Source organism: Haliotis asinina, chromosome 13 (genome assembly GCF_037392515.1).
Source record: "Haliotis asinina isolate JCU_RB_2024 chromosome 13, JCU_Hal_asi_v2, whole genome shotgun sequence".
Classification (NCBI taxonomy): domain Eukaryota; kingdom Metazoa; phylum Mollusca; class Gastropoda; order Lepetellida; family Haliotidae; genus Haliotis; species Haliotis asinina.
The window spans coordinates 33,037,177-33,051,055 of NC_090292.1; the positions used below are offsets into that span (position 1 = coordinate 33,037,177).

The following is a 13,879-nucleotide window of genomic DNA, read 5'->3' on the forward strand; positions in this document are numbered from 1 at the left end:
ACCCCCTCCCCTCCCCCAGTGCTTGGATGCTTTGAGCGTAGTAAACCCAAGTACAAAATATTGCACTTTAGACTTGTGATTGTATGCTTATAACTTCATATATTTGTTTCTTCATTATCAGCAGCGTATAATATATGTCTTGAATAAATGATAATTGTGTTGCAATTGTGCTTTTTTTTGGGTAGTGTAGGGTAATCGGGGGTGGGGTATCTGGGTACCCATGCCAGTTTATCTGTTAAAATGGGTATAACTCACCCAACCACCCATTAACTCACTTGACCACTGTTAACTTACTCAACCATTCATTAACTCACTCAACCACTGTTAACTCACTCAACCATTGTTAACTCACTCAACCATCCATTAACTCACTCAACCACTGTCAACTCACTCAACTACCCATCAACTAACCATTAATTAACTCACTCAACCACTGTTAACTTACTCAACCACTGTTAACTCACTCAACCACCCATTAACTCAATTATCTATGTTCTTCATCCAGTTGCTTTGCTTTGGGGTAAGTGAGTGATCTGTGTTCTACCCAACTTTTAGTTGATACTGCACATGGATTCACATACTATACCCAAATGGAGGATCAAACACAGGCCTTCACTCTGACAAACAAACACCTTAACTACAGGGCTACCCCACCACAACCATTTTCAGGCCCCACTAAGTAACTGAAGGAAATACAGTAAATTTGAAGGAATTGCATCTCAAATGTAAACAAACACAGCCCACTGGTGAAACAATTGCAGCGATATCGGTAGTTTAGCGCTAATAACATAAACACATCAGCCTTGTTGGAAGCAGTGTTGGTAATACTTGAAACACACTCGGCCATCTTTGGAGATTTCTTTGGAACTAACAAATGTAGATGAAGAGACATCAACCTAGTCTGTTGTCTATAAGTGTTAGCTGTGTTTTCAATCCCATCAGTGCATAAACTTTCCTTCTCAACTTGTCCAATTGACATATTTTCGATCACACACAGAATCTCACCAAAGTGTCTTTCAATATTAAATATATCACCACAAGCAGATAAAGTTACAAATATCTGAGGTTTGCCATGGATATTCTGACTCTTATCAATGAGTGATCGGTATATCTGGTATCAGTAGACACAAGGGTGAGACTCTGTTTAGGATAAAAAATCACTCTTCAATAATTTTCAATGAAAAAGGTACATCTCTGAACATCCCTGAACATTAAGACTTGCAGTGCAGCAAATTTGTCATGATATTGCAACATCATCATAGCATTGTCAAGGTATTGTACAAAATCTAGTGTCAAAACAATATCTTCTAGGAAACATGCAGGATATCAAATATTGTTTGATCTCACAGTGATATCTCCTGTGGAACACAGTTTTAGATGATAAACAATTTTCAAATCAATAATCATTACTAATAATTGATTCCAAGTGATATTTCCTATTATCTGATATTTCGATATCCCTGAAAATCACAGACTGAGAATGTACTGGGTTTCCTCATCACAGTAACCACAGAAAACACAACTTGGAAAAACAAATCTCGTCAGGAAATGAGTTCAACCAGAGCAATACTGTCCATGATTTTCTGTCAACTGTTCACACTGTTCCTCTATGCCTTGTCAACAGTTCCTAATCTCATACAAAGCTGATTAACATAAGCAGTGTCAATCTCATAAGCAGTGTCAAATCTCACAGCTGTGAAACCTTCAACCTCAGCAAGCCACTGAGAACAGTTCCTCAGGCATAAAATATTAGTTACACAGTGTTTAGAAAGGGTAATTTTTGCGACTCAGGAAATAGAATTTACAAGGGTCTTACAGTCACATACATCCTTTCAAAACACCATGTGACGAATTTATTACCCTCAAGATGTTTTTACTTGGGTCATCATTAAACAAAAAACATTCATACTTGAGAGAAAATGTTTCGTCATATTTTCCTGAACTGTTATAAAAGGAGACGACTCAGGATGGCTTAGTTTATGATAAAAATGATCAAATTTGAGGTTATTCATAAACGACAAATGAAATACAGAACATAGATTTTTGACATATTTATTTACACAAACAAATAACAAATTATGGCAAAAATTTTATTGCTCTGTTAAGGCTCATAACTGTATATGCAAACTCTAAAATTATGAAGCGATCAGCCATTGGGCAGCCATTTTCCATCTAGGGTCAAGGTCATTTGTACAACCAGCATAGCGTGTCATGTGACAGATTTGACAGGGTGTACGGTTCTGACACCCTGGCAAATCCACCTACATGGTTTCATATGCTTTGGCTTCTAACCAATCAGAATTTGACAAATTTATCTTAAGGGTAATAAAGTCCCGTACACTCTTTCAAAACACTATGTGACAAATTTATTACCCTTAAGATCTTTATATTCAGTTTAACAATATTCAACCTTTGGTAGGATGAGACACTACACGTTTCACCATTATATTTCTTGAAGGGAGATAACTCGAGATGGCTTAGTTTGTGATAAAAATGATCAAATTTCAAGAAATATGTGCTCTCGCATCACAATATATCGCAGTATGAAAATTATCTTTAAAACCCACTCCTACCATCAATTCAGATGACCATGATTTAGAGTAAAGACCTTTGACACTAGTCAGTAAGTCATGCTGAGGAGTTCTGTAGTGAGTGAGTCCAGTTTCATGGCACTTTTAGCATTATATTCCAGCAATGTCACGGTAGGGGGCAGCAGAAATTTGCTTCACACTCAGTATCCAAGTGGGTATTCAGGCCTTCAGTGTAACTAGTAACCACTAGACCACCCCAGTGGCTACCATATAGTTCTGTAGGTATTGTTTGTTTTTAGTTTAAAGCCAGTCTCAGCAATATTCAAGCTATGTGGTGGTAAATAATCCAGTCTGAATCAGACAATCCAGTGATCGACAGTATGAACATCAATCTACTGTTGCGGTTACAAATTTGCCGTGACAAAAGGTGTAAGAAGTCCCCTCAGAACCAGCAAAACACAACACTGACAAGTCTAAGATTTTTCAATAATATTGTATTCAGCAAAACAAAGGCAAAAATATACAGATTCACAAGAGAGGTTTCATGTATGATACAAACATGTCAGTTCTAAAATAATGCCTAATGGGTCCCAAATATAATGTCAACTCACTGAAGTCATGATGTTAGAGTGAGAAACAGTTATGCAGAATGAACAACAGTGAGCAGTCAGGCAGTAGTTATGTAGATCAAGCGTTGATGGATGCAGGAAGATATATATACTCCAGTAATCTGTGTGTATTTCCATGTCAACAACATGGCAACTAGCCTTTATATATAGTCAATAATTCCTGAACGTTCAAGCACTTATGACCATCGCCATCAATGTGGAATCTTTCAGAAGTACGCAAAACAATCAAACCATAAACTCTAGAGGAGGTAACTCTAAAGCACTTCCGCAGAGCCTGATGCCAAAATCCTAAAAGTGCTGAACATTTATGATACGAAATGTGACCCATAATAATTAATCAAAACAATAAACGTTGTGACCTAGTAATAATTATTACTTAATTAATAATACAATTTACAGAAAATACACTCTCGTAACACTACCCAGCTGGGATACAATGACATGTGCCACTACCAAGCAGTACTGTAGGTTAATGTAAAGTGTTCAGCAAGGACAACCTTATATTAACTGATGATCATATTGTCAGCGGTTAAAGATTTGATTAATAAGTATCACAATATAAGTTATTTTTTTATAAGGCTAGACCAGTTATATTTTTTTGTTACACAAATTTTTCTCCGCAGGAGGCAAAACAAGAAAGAAGAAATCACCAATCAATGTAAGATTCCTTTTTAACCCCCTGGATGCCACAGGGACATATATGTCCTTCCTCTACATACCTCACTTGGAAGTCCAATAAAATTCTAAATATACCACGCATATATAAATACTTCACAGTTTTGAATTCTGCGGAAAATTCCCAGTTTCTCCATACCATCCACTATCATCTCAGACCAAGCTAAACTGTTGAAAATTGCCTTTCAAAATAGGCTTCTTCGTAAATGTCGCCATTTTTCAAACTGTACAAAATCGAGATTCACAGCGTTATTTGCAGTATGTTTTGAAATGTGAAAATCGGATAATTACTGGGAGTAATGAATTTCAAAATTAGCATATTAATGATCACTGATATCAAGTTTTCATGTAACCAGGAATGATAATTCTGTAACGTCACCGATGTACCCAGAATCGGTTGGGATGTTTTCGAAAATACACATACACGAACGCCGAAGCGCGCTTTCCGCCATATTGGATAGTGTTTACAAAATCACGTTTCGAGAAGGCCGGTATTGAGAAGCCCATTACATCATGTATACTTCATAGTTAGCTGCGACAAATGCATCATTGAATTCCCCATATATCTTAGAATCAAATTACAAATGGTCTTTGTCACCAATACCAACTGTCTAGACAAAACGAAACGAAATATATTTTGTACGAAAACGAACGCTGTGCTCGAAAGACAGCGCTTGACTGGAATGTAAACAAAGAAAAATTCCAATTTTACACTGCCTAGCATTTTCGGAAATTTCCCAACATCCAGCCCTCTAATCATTGCTTACAATGGCTCAATACGCTTAGTATATTCAGGGGAAGAGTATCGTGGCAAAAAATTGCAAATTGAAAATAGATACAATGAAATAATTTGGTAATTCATAAGAAACTGTCAAACTTTGAGTGTAGCGTGACGCCATGACTGACGCAAAATCACGCAGAACGACAAAGGTACTTATCGGCATTTCTGGCTTCTTCCGTCATTTACAATGTAAACGATAAGAACATATTACAATACACAGATAGTCAGAATAATTCTGATTACTTACATCTCACATTTATATACAAAAGATCCCTGAATCAAGCAAAAAGTCATCGCAAAATCCTGTGTACCCTTCTCAGCGAAAGAAATCGGTCATCGGTAGTGATGTCATACGTCAACATTGTTGCACATATTAGGCAATTTCTTTGAGGAGAAGGTCGGTTGAACAAGAGTAAACACAATGCCCATACCATTCTGATTGCACTTGTAGTATTGTGACGTATATTTTGCGCATCGTTCAGATATTTTTTCATGAAACTGATTTCAGTATCTACATATATCCATGTTCAACACCATAGCATGTGTGGATATAAGGTATCCGTTTTTATTCCTTGAAAGCTTTTGATTGTTTGAATAATATTTACATGGGAAATTGACTCAGTAAGTGTATTATACCACATTTTAAGCCTCTGCACAAGTGTTGGAAGATCACACGTAGCCATTACTGCAACATGTGCTTTAGTTCCCGTGATGTGCAATATTCAATACGTTGGGACAAATATTGCAGTTACATATGAACTGGTTAATAAACAGCGATTTAATTCCAACTTATAAGTAAAACGGATAGTATTAATGAAAATGATTTGTACATTTTATCAAATGTAGGGGCACACATACTACCATTTAAAGGAATTGTCTTGTTCATTGTATTGGTTTGTGTCGTTTTTATAGACAAAACTATTATGAATATTAATTGACCAGGTGCGAGTTTGTCAAAACGTTTCATGATTCATTATCATTGTTTTTCGATAATAAAGTCAATTCAAATGCGATTAAAATATATCTAAAATATATCTGATGGCAGAATGTCTAACTCAAACAATATTTATACGGAAATTGTTAAAAATATATACATCAGGTCAAGTCTTAATTTGGACAAGCCTTACGTCCATTTTCTAATACTTCTTTACTGAAAAAGCGATCTCTTTGTACCTCTCATTGCATTCTTATGAAGGGAATTGATTTCATAATCATGAGAAGAAAAGTCTTTTTCCTAAATGAATACTCAATGAATATTCAGGTGTTGTGAAATTTTCATTTAAGCTAAATTGATGCTAGGCAGGTGCGCGTGTTGCTCACAATAAGATATGTAGTAAAACCGTGTAATTGTTGATATATTCAGGACACTATTTCAGTGATAAAACCATTCATTTTATATTTTGGCAAAAAAGTGTTGAATTCTGACGCAGAAGCCGATATCTTTTACACATTGAGTGGAAATTAGGTTAGATATAAACTAATCAGCAACCAGAGTAGTCTTTTTCCGACGTCACAAAATGCACAAAACATGCTGTGACGTCAACTAAAACGTCGCATTATTTTCAGTTATTTCATTACGTTTGAAAATGTGGCTGTTACTCCGTTAATAATGATGGAAAATTAATAAAAATACATATACACAAACAGGAGAATATTGGAATCTAAGAACTAAAATATGTATCGGATAGGGACATCCAAATCGCTATAGCCTGAATTTTGATGTAGTACACTTGCATCTTTTCTTACAAATTGTGAAACTACCAAAAGGTATCCTCTCACATTGGGGAAATTTGTATTGGAATAGTTTGGTTCACTGTGAACAAAACATCACGAAAATATACTGTCCATATCCACAGCAAATTCTTTCCATGTGATCGGAGTTACATTGACCAAATGTAAACCATAGCTGAGTTATGCCCCCTTACCTTTATACGTGCATGACCTCTCTGTCGACGTTTGGCGTCATAGTAGAAAATCGATTTTTGACATTTATTGCGGGTCATTTTTGATTTTGTGAGTATGACGTTATGCATTAGCACATACATCCATTTCATATACACTTATGTCGTGCAGATATCAAGCTGTATTTTCTTCGCTCACACTTTCCGTAAAGATGCCAAATTAAAAAACTCGTAGCAGAGTGCTTCTCTTGGTGCACGATAAAAAACTGAGAAATTTACTGTTTTTGAACACACACAAAAGTTTTGGACAACTTTTAGCAGTGTCTATTTCTCAAACCCCTGAGGTAGCCGCAATTATATTCATACCAACGGATAGGAAATCAAATATTCTACATGTCTGTGCAATTTCATAGCCGTACGCAGATCCAGGACCACGCGAGAGCAAATCTCGCACAACGTTCACTTTTCAAACTTTATGAAGATGTGCGCCTGAAAAAAAAACTCGGCATCCAGGGGGTTAATGCTAAAAATATTTTGGTCAATTAATGAAGTGTATATGTGGCAAAAAGCAATCTAAAAACAACTTGGGGACAATAAAAACATTAAGATTTTATTTTTGGAGAGGGAAAATTAATCTTAATTTTTTCTCTTATTCTTGAAAAAACATACGGCCTGTGGATCTGTAAAGCAAGGAATAAAATTGGTCTAGCCTGAAATACTGAACTTGCAATAATGTTGCATTCATTCAACCTGTATTCTACAAGATAGTGAGTCCAGACAAAGTTCTTTTAGTGCACTTACATGAAAACCACATGCTGTAATGATTTTTTATCCGTTTGTTGAGGGGTTAGGAGTATGTGATTTGTACAAAGAATGTTTCACTTTGTAGAAAAACTGAATTCACATTGAAACAGAAGTGTACCGACGCTCAAGAGTAATTAAATACATCTGTACGCAGCCTACTGCATCTCTTCTTGTATGAGTGTACCTGTGAAGATACGGGCTAGAATTGGTCTCAGTAACCCATACTTGTCGTATACAAGAGGCGATTTACAAGATCAGGTGGTCAGATTTGCTGACTTGGTTGGCACGTCATCGGTTCCTAATTGTGCAGATTGATGCTCATGTTATTGAGTACTGGATTATCTATTCCAGATTCAAGTATTGAAAGACCGGCACCATATAGTTGAAACACTGCTGGGTGCGACGTTAATCAACAACAAAGACTAAATCTTGCATGAGTGAGACTATTGTAACACCGTTCCAAACAAGCATAACAACTTTAAAATTCAAAAGTAGAGTTACTAATAGACTTTGGTAGAGATTCGGAGCTGAAGTACCTGTGTTATACACCCCATCTACAAACATCCTATTCCATAAATACACAGAAAAGTGAAGACAATGACGAAAGATTCAGAAGTTCAGATCTGTGAAAAAGGTTTATAATCAGTAAGGCTGTTACGATACACTCACATATTCACTGAATCGAACCGTAGCCTTTCATGAAATGAATTCATTATTTGTGGTCATCAAATCCGAATATGAATGAACATTTACAATATTTCTAATGGAACATGATTTACTTGAGCCCTTACGTTCTTTTTCCAAATTGAGATATGCAAGAAAGATTATGCACTAGCATTGCAGTAGCGCAAGTAATGTCAGTTTGCAGTGGCTGCACATTGGACTACAACTATTAGTCTACTACATACCAAATTTGATTGTTATGTCAGATCACTGGTTATTACTACGACAAATTAACAGTCAATATGAGGATTTCATATTGTGCATCGATCAATCTTTTATTCGTAAATGATTATCCATATTTGTTACCCAACATTCGTGATATGCATCGTATTCGGCACATGGTATATTCGCTGCAGTCCTAATAATCAGGGAAGAATCTGTAATCATTTTCTAAATTAAAATTGGGTCACAGATATATTGAACATAATCTACTGAGATGTAATAGAGTTTTAAATTACAGCCGAGATATGTTTTCATTCGGATCCCACTGCTTCTAAAGTATGTTGAGTATGACTACACAATGCAGTGAGAGCCATGCCAATTTACACTTATCAAAGGGGTACACAAAGTACAAAGTCTAGACTACCAGTTGTCCGGCTTTCATTTTGTGGAAGTTGCGGTGGCTGAGTGGGCTAGGCAGCTGACTTTGTGCGCTGGTGATTAGGTGTCGGATTGTGAGGGTGCGTGTTTGAATCCCGGATGGAACTCAACCAAACAAAGTACCAGAATTTGTACTTTACTAAGTGAAATCCCAAATATGACATATGTTGTATGTTCTGTATGTTGATAACCCATGAACAAATCTATCCCCACTCACCAGTAGTCTGAAATAACTTCATTTCTTTTGTATTTTTTTTGTTACATTTTATTGACGAGGAAAAAAACTTTCACCAATATTTATCAGTGATTGATCAATATTTATTTTTACAGTTATCGATGTCAATAAGTTGTATAATTATTCAGCCCTTTGGGTGTGAGGCTTGGGTGAGGAAAACAACTTCTTTTAGAAGAATATTAAGTAAGTGATTTAAAACTTTATGCCACATCAGCAACATTTCTGCCCAAATTCATGATGACAGAGGCATGGACATAACGGAGGCATGGAGATGATGGAGGCATAGAGATGACGGAGGCATGGAGATGATGGAGGCATGGACATAACAGAGGCATGGAGATGATGGAGGCATGGAGATGACAGAGGCATGGAGATGATGAAGACATGGAGATGATGGAGGCATGGAGATGATGGAGGCATGGAGATGACAGAGGTATGGAGATGACAGAGGCATGGACATAACGGAGGCATGGAGATGATGGAGGTATGGAGATGACGGAGGCATGGAGATGATGGAGGCATGGAGATTACAGAGGCATGGAGATGATGGAGGCATGGAGATGATGGAGGCATGGAGATGACGAAGGCATGGAGATGATGGAGGCATGGAGATAACGGAGGCATGGAGATGACAGAGGCATGGAGATGACGGAGGCATGGAGATGACGGAGGAATGGAGATGACGGAGGCATGGAGATGATGGAGGCATGGAGATGACAGAGGCATGGAGATGATGGAGGCATGGAGATGATGGAGGCATGGAGATGACAGAGGCATGAAGATGATGGAGGCATGGGGATGACGAAGGCATGGAGATGACGGAGGCATGGAGATGATGGAGGCATGGAGATGACGGACGCATGGAGGTGACAGAGGCATGGAGATGACAGAGGCATGGAGATGATGGAGGCATGGAGATGACAGAGGCATGGAGATGACAGAGGCATGGAGATGATGGAGGCATGGACATAACGGAGGCATGGAGATGACAGAGGCATGGAGATGACAGAGGCATGGAGATGATGGAGGCATGGAGATGACAGAGGCATGGAGATGACGGAGGCATGGAGATGACGAAGGCATGGAGATGACGGAGGCATGGAGATGACGAAGGCATGGAGATGACGGAGGCATGGAGATGATGGAGGCATGGAGATGATGGAGGCATGGAGATGACGGAGGCATGGAGATCATGGAGGCATGGAGGTGACAGAGGCATGGAGATGATGGAGGCATGGAGATGATGGAGGCATGGAGATGACGGAGGCATGGAGATGACAGAGGCATGCAGATCATGGAGGCATGGAGATGACAGAGGCATGCAGATCATGGAGGCATGGAGATGAAGGAACAGTCATTACGGCTAAAACAATTCAACCAGATCTTGATTCGATTTTCGATATTGGCTTTGACCATTTTCAATCTGATTCTTCAATCAACCTCTGAGTCTGCTGTTTTAGCATAAAATCCATCACTGACCTGACAATGTCTACTAACAACAACTCTCATAATTAACCTGGCGTTAACCAATCATGATTCGTCTTACTACAGCGCACTAAACTTCTTGAGTGCGAATCAAAAACAACGTTCTGGCTGTGTGGAAATAAATCAAACAGGTATTCTAATATCTAACAAAAATAATGATAATGGTTATCAAATATCGAAACTGAGATGTCAGATTCAATTTTTGATAATCGAACCAAACTGCTGCAGCCTCAGCAGTCAAAAAAGAAAACAAGTTCTGGTTGGTTTGGAATATGTCTGATATTATAAGCATGTACCATACACCTAAAGTCTGTCACTATGCATCGAAGTATAAACGTATTGTAATTTGTGATCCCCTATTAGCAATTAATCAATGGTAGAAACTGAAAGGTATCAATAGTATGTGTGACTATCAATAGTTACGTGATTGTCTTCCACTGATAGATACACAGCTATAAAGACAGTAAGTACAGCCCCTGTTACCTCTTAAACAAACTAGATCTGGGTTTCAAGTTTTTTATTACTTCTAAAAAGAGACTGAAGCTACTTCAGCTTGTTATTATTCCACATAAATTATACATTCATTTCGAAAATGACTTCAAATAAGACAATTCAAGAACAGAAAAAGACTATTGTTATAACATATTGAAAAAGTTGGTCACAATAGACTATTGCTATCGTAATAGGTCTTTGTCCCTCAGTAATCACCTCTGCTATACACAGCTGTCTTTCAGGTACAAATAATGAAACAGTCATGAAATATAGACATATTTAGGGGATTAGTAGGGGCAATTCCAAAGTTCCCTGACAGACAGCCCAAGAATCTACCCAAGGAAGCGGAACAGTAAATACAGTGACTGCTACTTGTAAATGCCTTTCCCTCAGGTTGAGTCGACAAGTGCCAGCACTCCTTAACACAAAGCCATGTTACAATTGTCTAATCCAATTAGTCTTCAAGTGCAACTTATTTCGGTCTCTTGTACTGATAGTTTACCTCACCATTGATTTTCCCATTAATGATTATCCTATTGCTGTTGTTGTCCTTCCCAACCCTAAGCTGATGGCATGCTAGATTTCTGAGGGGATCGCAGCTTTGGATAATCGGTGTTTACATACACACACTGACATGCAAGACAAGGCACACACCTGGGGCTGGGGGATTATTTTCCAAAAATACAACATAAATATTTTGAAAAGTGTTTTTGATTGTAATACAAGTCAGAAATATTGGACAAAATACAACATAAAATAATATAAAATAAAAATGAAATAATGAAATAAAATGCGCATGATGAAGCAGATGATGACGAGAAATTATGGAAAAATGAAAAATGACACAATTTATTGCATTCCTCTGGAAATCTTTCGTCTGCATGGATATATACAAAATGGCTAGTAGTGTGCTCCCAAAATGGAATATTCCCTATCCTTTTTGACTGGTACCTATACATCACACACAAAACTTTAAAAAAATCATCATTACCCAAATAATTTTGAGCTGCTTGTGTACAAATATACACAATATTTTTAAATGCCATTTGTATAATATATGTTATTACCCACAGTGTAAGTGGTGTGTTCTGGCTTCCCTATTTTACAGATAATAGTTAATGAATTGTGAATGTATTATATGGATATTGTTATTGCCATTAGCAAGTAAGACTGACTCAACCACTGTGCATGATTTTATACGTAAATTATGGATAATATGATCATATTTTACATCCGAATCAGTATTGTTGTACACCGCTTTTAAGAATATTCCAGCAATATCTTGGGGACACCAAAATCGAACTTTATATACTGTTCCCATTAGGGGACTGGAACACGGGTCCTCAGCATGATGAGGCAATGCTTTAACCACCATGCTACGCCACCACCACATTTAAGTCAGAGATATAACTGGAATCCTTAGAGTCTAGAACAATCAACATATATCATTCCTCAATTGGAATCATACGCTTTTTGTTAGATACTTTATTACCCATGTCACACACTCACTATATAACTGATAAATTTCACATCAAACATGATCCATATGTAAACTGTACAATTTGACCACTTTATGTCTGAACACATAGATCACAGAGTGAAAACAAAGGAAAATGGGTCCGTGAATATGTAATGTGTTTTTCCTTTCCCAGGGCTGGTTATCGATTTTACGCATCTATACTCATCAACTAGATATTGATTAATTCTAAAGAAATAACGGCCAAGCAACTTTACGTAAACTTAAATACGTCTAAGAGAATTTCAACATGTTTTACATCACTGCTGAGAAAATGATGAACGTTCAAAATATAATTTGAGTGAGACAGTTCTGTGATCAACAGCATGAGCATCAAACTGCTTAATTGGGAACCAGAGATAAGTGTCAGCCAAGTCAGCAAGGCTGACCTCCTGATCCCATTAGCTGCCTCTTACGACAAGAATAGTCGCCTTTTGTTGCAAGCAATATTGAGGGGTTGCAGAAGACAAAAATATTCTTCTGCAGATCTTCATGGATAGGTGACATAACATGAAACCACATCATGAATAAAGACGTGACTTTGTGCATCGTGGAAATATATTTAAAGTATAATTAATCATGATAGTTTAAGTACTCAGTTTTCGAATCGATAACCATTTATTTCCTATAGATGATATATTTCCAATTATCAATCGTTTTATCCAATCATAGCACATATAACATATAGTACATTGCACTTTCAGTGTGCACCCTTGTGAAGGTCCAGGTTAGAACATTAGAATATTACCCTTCTGCAACCCATTCTTCTTGTAAACAGTAACTAACGGGAGCGGGTGGTCAGGCTCACTGACTTGGTGGACACATGTCATCAGTTCCCAAATGTGCAGATCAATGCTCATTCTGTTGATAACTGCATGGTCTGGTCTAGACTTGATTACTTACAGACCACCTCCATATAACTGGAATATTGCTGAGTGCAATGTAAACTAAACTCACTCTCACTCACTTTCATTTGGTCATCCATCTTATCAAGTACTATGACACTACAAGAGACAAGGAACCGACATAGAATAGATTTTGAGATGTCCCCCACGAAGACTGGCTTTTCCGTTTCTGCAGTTTCAACCCGCCACGACAGATAACAACTTTTGCCTTTTCAAAGATGATAGTTTCTTTAACAACTTTTTTGGTGGAGTCCGGAAAATTGTCAAACATAAGAAAGCTGTTGGGTATTAGTAAATGATAAACATGTGTACTATTTATAGGTATGTGGAAGTTTTCTACAATGATAAAATTTGCAATGCATCGGTCCGTTTCTGACTCAAAAGGACTGTAGTTTAGGTTTTTGTTTAAAATTATAATGGTGCGCTCAGCAATATTTCAGTTACATGGGAAAATCAACATAGTTCACTTCAGTTTCTAGTGGTGACATATAAGGGTCAGAATATAATTTAGAAGGATCCCGTGAATAAAGACATAACTTTGTGGATTGTGTTATCTCAAATATCGATATTTGCGATGGCACAAGTTTCTTGTCAATACACAA

The 13,879-nt window shown here is 37.3% G+C and overlaps 3 protein-coding genes across 3 annotated transcripts in view; all 3 read right to left on the reverse strand.

The window, feature by feature from the left end:
* LOC137259760 (phosphatidylinositol 4-phosphate 5-kinase type-1 alpha-like) overlaps positions 1-13,879 on the reverse strand; it is a 367,781-nt gene that overhangs the window by 351,790 nt on the left and 2,112 nt on the right. The window lies entirely within an intron of this gene.
* The window catches only part of LOC137259756 (putative leucine-rich repeat-containing protein DDB_G0290503), a 143,151-nt gene that overhangs the window by 128,866 nt on the left and 406 nt on the right, over positions 1-13,879 (reverse strand). The window lies entirely within an intron of this gene.
* Positions 9,112-10,200, reverse strand: LOC137259513 (uncharacterized). The gene has a single exon (XM_067797151.1). The coding sequence runs from the start codon at positions 10,198-10,200 to the stop codon at positions 9,112-9,114; it is 1,089 nt and encodes a 362-aa protein (XP_067653252.1).